General features: G+C 38.1%; 1 protein-coding gene across 1 annotated transcript; it reads right to left on the bottom strand.

Moving 5' to 3' along the window:
- Window positions 1–964: 964 nt before the first annotated feature.
- On the bottom strand, window positions 965–2,461 carry LOC103514076. The gene has a single exon (XM_008478946.1). The coding sequence runs from the start codon at window positions 2,459–2,461 to the stop codon at window positions 965–967; it is 1,497 nt and encodes a 498-aa protein (XP_008477168.1).
- Between the last annotated feature and the right edge of the window lie 8,099 nt (window positions 2,462–10,560).

Genomic DNA, 10,560 nt, shown 5'->3' with positions numbered 1-10,560 from the left:
AAATGCACAATTTGATAGATAGGTAACTAACTCTTCTTCTTTTTCCTCGCCTTTTCCCGTGTACAGACGGGGTCGGCGTTTTTCGTCAGCCTCTCAATCAGCCCTAACTAGGGGATAGGGGGAAAGAATTAGAGAAGTGAGAGAGAGAGATAGGGGGAGAAAGAATTAGAGAAGTGAGAGAGAGAGAGATAGGGGGAAAAATTAGAGAAGTGAGAGAGAGAGAGAGAGAGAGAGAGAGAGAGAGGGAGAAAGGAAAGGAGATTTGGAGGTAATAGATAGTGACAGAGATAGTGGGAAAGATAAAACAAGAGAGAGAGACAGAGAGGGAAGGACAGAATAGGGGAGAGAGAGAGAGAGAGGAAGGATAGAGAAGGAGAGAGATAGGTATTCAATCGGAATTTGTGGAATACAATAGAAACAATGTAACATACATAAATACCTATGTACATAAATAGGTACATAATATGTACATACCTACAAAGTGGTTTAAATATGGCTAATATGTAGAATGTACCTACACATAGATAAACACATGCATGTTATATACATACGATTGTTATATGACTAATGTAGGTACATACTATTACATAGCTAAATAAGTCTATGTACATACATATATGCATATGTAGGTACATAGCTACAGTGGCCATTCTATGGCCAGTATTTGCTGCATAGTTAAAATTTCTGTACAGGGTGTTCCAAAATTCATCATGTCACAAAAGATCTAGCCAAGGTCGCAGTGAGGGCGTTTATTATAGCCGATGGTCCTAGTTATACCAATACGAAATTCACCAATGGAGCAGTTGCAAATGGCTAAAAATTATAAATAAATGGTCGATTCCTATGTTAACAAGTTGGGAAAAATACAAATCTGAGGTCAAAACTCCGAAAAAAATAACTGTTTTTATTTATTTATTTATTTACACGCTAAGCATCAAGGCCATGTGTGGAAAAAAAAAATGTTTTACAAGTTTTTCAGGAAATTATTTCTCTTGAGAAATTGGAAAACTTCTTTCAGTGTTTCTTCGTCATCTTTGAGGATGTGTGAGACATTGGACGTCGAGAAGCTGGGGGGTCTGAAGCGCATTTTTCTGCAAGAAATCAGGATGTGCTCAATTGTCATTGGTTCTTGACACTGGTCACATATTGGTTGATCTTCTCTTCTGAAGAGGTGAGAGTGGGTTAATTTGGAGTGGCCCACTCTCATCCTCATCAGGCAAACCTCATCCAATCGGGATTTTCTATTCGAAGTTTTCCATGGATATACCGAGTTCTTAATTTTTCTCAGTTTGTTTTCATTTGGACTAATATTGACCCATGTTGTGTTCCATTCTTCCAGGTATTTTTTCTTGATAATGGTCTTAATTTCGTCTAGAGATAACTCGTGGTGAGTAACGTCGTTGTTTATTGCCTGTTTTGCTTCTTCATCAGCTGCTTCATTGCCAGCTATGCCGACATGGCTGGGGCACCACAGGAATTCAATAGAGGACTCGATGGAAGAGAGCTCTTCTTGGACGCGTTTGACCAGGGGATTCTCATGGAACATGTTCATGATAGCTTGAAGACAACTTAAAGAATCAGTGATAATCAGTGCGTTGCAGGCTCCCAACTCCTTGATAGTCAGTAAGGACTGAAGGAGGGCAAAAAGTTCAGCGTGAAATATGGAGGCATTCTTATTTAGTCCAAATCTTTTGGCGATATTCTTTTCAGGGATTGTCAAAGCACAACCAACGCCTTGTTCATTTTTCGACCCATCCGTATATATTTTGATGTGGGATTGGAAGTTTTCAGCTAGTTTGTTCTTGAACTCATTTTGGAACATTTGGGCGGGTACATTTTCTTTTTTGTAAGAACTGAGTGATAGGTCACATATGGGTGGTTTAAGTAGCCATGGTTCTTTTGGAGTGGTTTTCACCATTATGGTATTAAATGGGATAATGGTCTCCAGATTTTTCTTTTGAATACCAATCGTCGGCTTCATGTTGGAGTTCTCATACTTTCGTACATAGAGTGGATTGAGCGTTCGCATGATGTTTGGGTGGTTTTCGATTGACAGGGTTTTCGCGATGTAGTTAGAAGATAATATTTTCCTTCTAATATCTAAGTTAGGTTCGCCCGTCTCTGCCTCCAGGCTAACAACTGGGCTACTTCTGAAGGCACCAGTTGCCAATCTAAGACAGAGATTTTGTACAGGATTAAGGATCTGGAGGGAGTTAGATGAAGCAGAGTTGTATACTGGGCATCCGTAATCGAGTTTTGATCGAATTAACGACTTGTATATTCTGATAAGCATTTTTCTATCGGCGGCCCATGCTTTTTTGCTCAGAATTTTGAGGATTCTAGCGCGGGACAGGCATGACTGTTTCAAGTTTTTCAAATGTGTTTTCCAAGTCATTTTCTTATCGAAGGTGAGTCCCAAAAACTTGAAGTTATCAACCACTTCGATCCTCGTGTCATACATATTTAAGTTTATAGATGTGTTGAGTTGCTTATATTTTCTTGAGAATAAAACACATTGACTTTTTTGAGGAGAAAAGAACATACCTCCAAGCACAGAGCCGAAAAAACCTCGGCCCCACCGGGAATCGAACCCGGACCTCCTGCGTGCAAGCCTAGTGTGATACCCACTCAGCCACGGAGTTTGCTCAGCACATAATTATATTTGGTAAGATGATTACTTTTATCATATTGATGGAGGACTCTGTAACTTTGTGAATTTCCCTTCATTTCAAGAGTAGGTACTTTTATTCCAAGGTACCATTGACATAAAGTAGGTACCTCCCTACCTACTATTGACGATTTACAAGACTGAACAGCTTCTTCAAGTCAAAATGGGAATTTTTATGACTCATTCTGTTCAACTTCTCCGTAGGGTTCTAGAATGAATAAATTACTTTTCTTTTACTATTTTTCTTGCTTTTTCTTATTGCTAAAAGAACGTCTGAAAAGTTTGTGTAAAAAAATAAAATAAAACAAAAAAGAGTACAGTCAAGCGTACCAAAGTCCAGAACAACCTTTGCTGAAGTCAAAGTTCAATATACAGCAGTAAAAATCAAGATGTCGAGAAAATAAAAGGAAGAGAGAGGGAGGGAGAAAGAGGGAAGGAGTGATAGGGAGGGAGGGATTGAGAGGGAGAAGGGGAAGATGGAGATAGACAGGGGAAAGATTGAGATAGAGGGAAAGAGAGAAAGCAAGAGGTGGGTAGGCAGGTAGATCTCTCCGTAGAGAGAAGAGAAGGATACAAAGGAGGAGAGGGAGGAAGAGAGGAAGAAAGCAAGAGGTGGGTAGGCAGGTAGATCTCTCCGTAGAGAGAAGAGAAGGATACAAAGGAGGAGAGGGAGGAAGAGAGGAAGACTAATAAAAATCGTAATAACTAAGAGAGAGAGAGGGAGAAATAGAAGGGGAAACATGTATTGTGTAAAATATAAGAAACGTGAGAGATAGAGATCGACATAGCTATTATGTACCTGGAGGAAGAAAGATAGAGATGATTATTATGAATATTAGAAAGGAGCGAAGAAAGAGAGGGAAAGGTAGATATAAAAGGAAAAAAAGGAGAGCTATAGGAATAAGTTCGAGAAAGGAGAAAGAAAGTAGGTACCAATAGGGGAGAGAGAGAAAGGATTGAATGGAAGGGAGAGATTTGAATTAGGATACAAGAGATATTGTAAGAGGGAGTTTTTTTTTTACCTCTTAAGGAAAGGTAGATATAAAAGGAAAGAAAAGGAGAGCTATAGGAATAAGTTCGAGAAAGGAGAAAGAAAGTAGGTACCAATAGGGGAGAGAGAGAAAGGATTGAATGGAAGGGAGAGATTTGAATTAGGATACAAGAGATATTGTAAGAGGGAGTTTTTTTTACCTCTTACAATATTTCTGAAGTAATAGGGTAAGTGTACCATTTATTCGCCCACCTAAAAAACGTACCATTTATTGGCCCAGGGAGTAGGGTAAGAAAGCAAAGAGAAAAGAGAGAGAGACAGAGAGAATGAGGTAAGGAGAGAGAGATAGAAAGAGAGAAAAATAATAAGAGAGACAGAAAGGGAGATAGTTATCAACCCTCTCAACAGTCTCAACAGTTCATGTGGAAAAATTACTCCCCTTTCTCATAATGAATAGAGAATTGATGTTTTGTCACACACACATAGATATGTATATATATATACACACGTACATACAATACTTATATACCTACATAATTGTACAAGGTACCTACTCATGTAGGTAAGGTACCCTTCATAGTACATATACATACCTATAATGTACTCTTCATACATTACATCACTTCATAAACATACATACCCCTCGCAGTACATAACATTACACAATCGCCTATCAAATATATACGTTCAGAGGTAGGCACATAATTATGTAAATAACCTTTATCGTGTAATAATGTAGAACGTTGTAGGAACATAAATAACCTTTATCATCAAGGTAGGTATGTAGGGATTGTAGGTATATACAAAGGGACAAATTCACTTCGATACAATTGTACACATTGTTTTTGACAAGTTAGGCATAGGTACTATCCAAGTTTTCTTTTTCAACTGATCTTTGGTTACTGACTTGTATTCAAGAGGTTTGGTAAACAGGAGAGCCAGGGTTCGATCCCAGCATATCTCAATGTAGGTTCTGTCATTTATGGGACTGTTTTGATCTTTTGAATATTGATCTTGGCCGTAGCTATTTGTATCTTGGCCATATTATGGTCATATTTATTTTACGAGCTTGAAGACAAGATTGACGGATAATAATAATAATAATAATAATAATAATAATAAGAAGAAGAAGAAGAAGAAGAACATCGAAAACAAAACAACAAACACAAAAAACTAGGCTGGCGATAAACGGAACTGTTTTCCAGTTAAAATGATTTCAGTTGCCAACCTGTGATGGATATTTTGGGAAAGTGAGAACTTCTGTGAGAAGTTATAGTACTAATTAGGTCACCTAGGACCAAAAGTAAAAGGGAACGAAACTTTGTTGGTAAAGAGGATTAATTGAGTTCCCCAGGGACAAGGGGCGAAAAACTAGACTGGCGATAAACGGAACTGTTTTCCAGGTAAAATGATTACAGTTGCCAACCTGTGATGGAAATTTTGGGAAAGTGAGAAGTTATAGTACTAATTAGGTCACCTAGGACCAAAAGTAAAAGGGAACGAAACTTTGTTAGAAAAGAGGATTAATTGAGTTCCCCAGGGACAAGGGTAGCCTTAATAGGACGGGTTTTAAGCTTCCCCGAAAAACTAGGCTGGCGATAAACGGAACTGTTTTCCAGGTAAAATAATTTCACTTGCCAACCTGTGATGGAAATTTTGGGAAAGTGAGAACTTCTGTGAGAAGTTAAAGTACTAATTAGGTCACCTAGGACCAAAAGTAAAAGGGAACGAAACTTTGTTAGAAAAGAGGATTAATTGAGTTCCCCAGGGACAAGGGGCCGCGCCCTGTTAATATGTGTGAGCCTAACTAAATATTTCGGCACCTCCCTTTAACCCCCCCCCTTCCTTCCTGATTTCTATCTCTAAATTTCCTATCTCTACTTTGAGCTCTAACTTTTTCCCTCTCTCTAACTTTCACCTCCTTCCTTCCTGATTTCTATCTCTAAATTTCCTATCTCTACTTTGAGCTCTAACTTTTTCCCTCTCTCTAACTTTCACCTCCATATGTAAATAACCTTTATCGTGTAATAATGTAGATTAGTACATATATATAGAACGTAGTAGGAACATAAATAAGCTTTACTTTCACCTCCAAATTTCCCCTCATCAACATCCTCTCTTATTCAGCATACGAGAGCAAAAGAAAGAGAGAGAAGGAGAAGAAGAAAATAAAGGGAAAAAAGAGTGACTTTGTAAAGAGAGACAAAGAAAAGGGAAGGAGATGAAAAGATAAAGAAGGGAAAAGACAGAATAAATAATATAGAGAGAAAGAAGGAGAGAGAAATTAAAAGCAGAAAGAGAGAAAAAGTTAAATATTAAAAATGAGGAGAGAGAAGAAAAAAACACAAAGAGAAGGAGAGAGAGAGGAGAAAGAGGGGTACAGAAGAAGATATAATAAGGAAAGAATATAATAAGGAAAGAAGCGAGAATAGAGGGATAGAGAAAGAGAAAGATAGAAAGAGTTACAAGAGAAAGAAAAGTGTTCAGATACATTTTCACACAGAAAGTTGGAAAATTTGAAATATGAGAGAAATTTAATGCTTCTTCCACTTTTCTTTTTCCTCTTCTTTTTCTTCTTCTTCCATCTCTTACTTTTTACACATTTATGTATATATAGGTATTATAATACCTATAAAGAAGAAAAAGAAGAGGAAAAAGAAGAAGAAGAAAAGTGGAAGAAGCATTAAATTTCTCTCATATTTCAAATTTTCCAACTTTCTGTGTGAAAATGTATCTGAACTTAGGTAGGTAGATACTAGATATGTATTGCAAGCTTTCAACATGTGTGTAAAAAATTGCTCGGGGAGTTATCAGTAGTGGCGTAGCTTCCTTTCCAAGTTGGGGTGTATTGCAAGCTTTCAACATGTGTGTAAAAAATTGCTCGGGGAGTTATCAGTAGTGGCGTAGCTTCCTTTCCAAGTTGGGGAAGCACTAATTCCTTTCCTTTCTACGTTTCTGGTTTTAAAGATATAATAGGTAGTCCTTCGGCACTGCTTTTGCATAGCTTCAAGGCGCTTTACACCCATGCCTATGCAAGAACGGTAAAATAAATAGTAAAACGGAAGGCAATAAAGCCATAAATAAAAGAAGGATGGGCTAAAGACGAAGAGATTAACACGTCACACTGTCACGTTATTTCGCTGAGCTCGTCTGAGCGTGAGGGGCGAAAAAAGCTTCAGATCGCGGTCTGACAGACCTAGGTGTCAAACTTTTTCCGCCACACACGTTCCGACTCTCAGAGGGTCTGAGGTCTGAGCTCGAGCCTGCATTACGTTTTTTTTTTTTTTTTTTCTCTCTCTCTGTTAGGTACCATACATAATACATATACAAAGAAAAGGGAAAAAATCACACACAAACATTTTAAACAAATCAAAGTCAAATTGGGTCAGACAGACAAACAAAAGTACCTCCCCGAACAGACATGGAGTTCTAATATTGATGTACCTACCATTCGGGAATCAGGAATGGGGTAGGATCTCGCACAAACATTTTAAACAAATCAAAGTAAAATTGGGTCAGACAAACAAAAGTACCTCCCCGAACAGACATGGAGTTCTAATATTGATGTACCTACCATTCGGGAATCAGGAATGGGGTAGGATCTGGGGGGATGTAAAATTGAGGACAGGACAATACTATATTAAATTGAGGACAGGACAACATCATTGGACTTGAGAGAACTGTCTGTGTGTCACTCTGTCTGTCCCCATAGAAGGACTTATCCAAACCTGGTCGACCTATGTATCAAATTAAAGTTCTTTTTACCAGGAACACGAAAGTGGTGGTGCAAATTTTGTCCAGAAAACCAAAAAGCCAAGAAACCAAAAAACTGATTTTGGAGCATTTTTTTTCACATTTTCTCACACAAATGAGCTCTGATCTTGAAATTTGTCGCGACGACCTATGCGTCAGGCGTCACCTGTGTTAAGCTACACCGAGAAAGGCCAATAAATGGATGGGTGACTTAAACATTATATTCGGAATAAAGGGAGAACGGGCTCTAGTCAATATTTTAAATCATTACATGAAAGTAAAATCAAAACTCAAATCAATAATAATAATAAACTGAATATTAAACAAATTAGGTAGGTACATAAGTACTGATTTTCTCTAACCACGATCGAATAAACTACGGGCTAAAAAATTCCCGGAGGGACGGGCCCAGCTTATTTCCTTTTATTTAAGTACCTTTTTATACCTCCTCCTTTCCTCCCCTTCGTATATTTTATCTCTTCCTCTCTCCTTTCCTTTCACCTCCCAATTCTTCTCTTTTTTTCCCTCCTCTTCCTCCAGTTCTTACCTATTTGTTTTTTTATCTCCCCGTCTATCCTCTCTCTCTCTTCCTTCTTTCATTCTTTTCCATCCCTTTTCATGTTTTTCGCAGTATTAGTTTTATCTTGTGTGTTTTCTTCTTGTTCTTAGAAAATATAGGAAAAAAAAACTTGGATCATATTCAACAGTTTGTGACATTGTTTTTTTCTCTCTCTCTCCCTCTTTGTCTCTCTCTCTCTCTCCCTCTCTCTCTCTATCCGAGATCCTTTTTAGCAGCGCCGTATTTAGGAGGGGCCCAGAGGCCCGCCCCTTTTTGCTCCTAAATAATTAAATGGAAAAAAAAAACTTGGATCATATTCAACAGTTTGTGACATTGTTCTTTTCTCTCTCTCTCCCTCTCTCTCTCTCTCTCTCCCTCTCTCTCTATCCGAGATCCTTTTTAGCAGCGCCGTATTTAGGAGGGGCCCAGAGGCCCGCCCCTTTTTGCTCCTAAATAATTAAATATATTAATGTACCTATTCTAACAATAGTATTGGCCTAAAATTTAGACATACACGTGTTTTTAGGTACCAGAACGTGGCTCTCAAAACTCTCTGGAAGTTCTGGAAGGTCACATGCTTAATGCTTCTACAGTCCACACAGTGAAACGTCTGCTACATTCAGCAGACGTTTCACTGGGGGGAAAAAAACAGGTGGGAAAGCTCCCCCAAGAGAATGAACCCACAGTCATAAAACAAATCGCAATAATAATAATAATGATAATAATAATAATAATAATAATAAGACTTTTTGCCGGACAAATATACAATTCTGGGGTTTCTGCCCAAGAGGTAGGGGAGAGTGTCTTGAATAAGGGGTCAAAAGTCAACCGCGTTCAACCGCACTAAGATTTTTAGATTGTAATTTACCTAGTACCTACCTATCTTAGATTTTTTTAGTAGACGTTTAAATGAGATTATTGACGCCGATTTTGGCTTTCAAGTTTTCAAGATAAATAATTATTTCGTCTTTTAAAGAAAATTCAAAAGGTTCTCTAATTTTATTTATTTACAAATGACTCAAGTCTCGATCATATTTTCATAATTTTCTTCGAACTGAATTATTTTGTCTGTCCAACACCTGCCAACCTGCCATTCCAACCTAACCCCATCTCTCTCTCTCTCTCTCTCTCTCTCTCTCTCTTTCTCTCTAACTCTTCCTCTCTCCCATTCCAATTTCCTAATAGCTACCTAGTAAAACGAATCTTTTTCAGAAAGTTTCCAAAAGTAATTGAAGATTAGGTTAAGATTTCAAACTTTGCCACCTGTCACCTTTGTTTTCGACAAGTTGAGGTTTACATTTTAAAACTGTGAGTATTTCTACAATATCTGTTATAATTTCTGTGCCAGCCTAGTTAGCTTAGTTGGTAGCGCGTCTGCCTTGTAAGCGCTAGGCCGCGGGTTCGATTCCCGCCCGGGGCGGATTTTATCCTGATGGGATAATGTTCGTTCTCGGAACGGCTGGCTTTCTCCTATCCTGTCTTCCTTCTCTCTTCGATTTCGGGACGATAAGACCATAGCAGTTACAGTTCCCTCTGTCAAACCTCTTTAAGTTTCTTCTTTAGGTAGATACTTTTTCATTCAGTTCTCTTATGACCCCTAACGTGAGAATTTTTGTCATATTGCGGGATTTGAAAGAAGCGAGAAAGAGAAGAGAAGAGAAGTAAAGAGAAGACGAGAGAGGAGAAGAAAAGAGAAGAAAGAAGAAGAAAGTAGAGAAGAGAAAAGAAAAAGACCAAAGGAAGGGAAGAAACGAGTGGTAAGAGAAATATGAGAGAGTTGTAACTTAAAACCACATTTTTAATGTTTTTATTTTCCGGTTTTTCTTTCATTATTTATTAAATTTCTTCTTTAGGTAGATACAATTTCATTCAGTTCTCTTAATGACCCCTAACGTCATATTGCGGGATTTGAAAGAAGCGAGAAAGAGAAGAGAAGTAAAGAGAAGACAAGAGAGGAGAAGAGAAGAAAGAAGAAGAAAGTAGAGAAGAGAAAAGAAAAAGACCAAAGGAAGGGAAGAAACGAGTGGTAAGAGAAATATGAGAGAGCTCAAGGCCTTTACACACGGGTCGCGATTAAAGATGTGTAAAGATTGAGTGAGTTATAAAAATGAACTACTCTTTTCAGTGAACTACTCAGTCAATGAGTCGGTTCCTCAAACATGATGTAACTCACTCTTTAACTCCCTATCCCTATATGGGGAGTTGGCGCACTATTCTAATTTTCTCTATATCAAGAAGTAAACTTAGTGTACCAAAGAGAATTTAGCTCAAAATTCATCGAAAAAGTTTGAGTTAATTCTTCTTCTTCGTTTTCGTTTTCTTTCTTTAGAAAAGGTTTGATAGCGGGAACTGTGACGACAGAGAGAGGTTTCATCGAACCGGAATGGAAAAGAAGGAGGACGAAGTAGGAGATAGCCAGGACGAACCTTATCTGTTTCGGGTAAAGATTACCCTGGGCAGAATGACAGAAATCGAATTCGCTTACCCTCCAATCTAGGTAATCAGGCTGAACATTCAAGGGTTGAATGTTGAATATCAATATCAAAGCAGACGGTAAAATGTGTGAACGCCGTAAAACTATTTGTGTAT

The sequence above is a fragment of the Diaphorina citri genome, unplaced genomic scaffold, assembly GCF_000475195.1.
Source record: "Diaphorina citri unplaced genomic scaffold, Diaci psyllid genome assembly version 1.1 scaffold42, whole genome shotgun sequence".
Lineage (NCBI taxonomy): Eukaryota > Metazoa > Arthropoda > Insecta > Hemiptera > Psyllidae > Diaphorina > Diaphorina citri.
The sequence above is the reverse complement of the archived record's forward strand: the minus strand, read 5'-3'. Positions and strand labels throughout refer to the sequence as shown.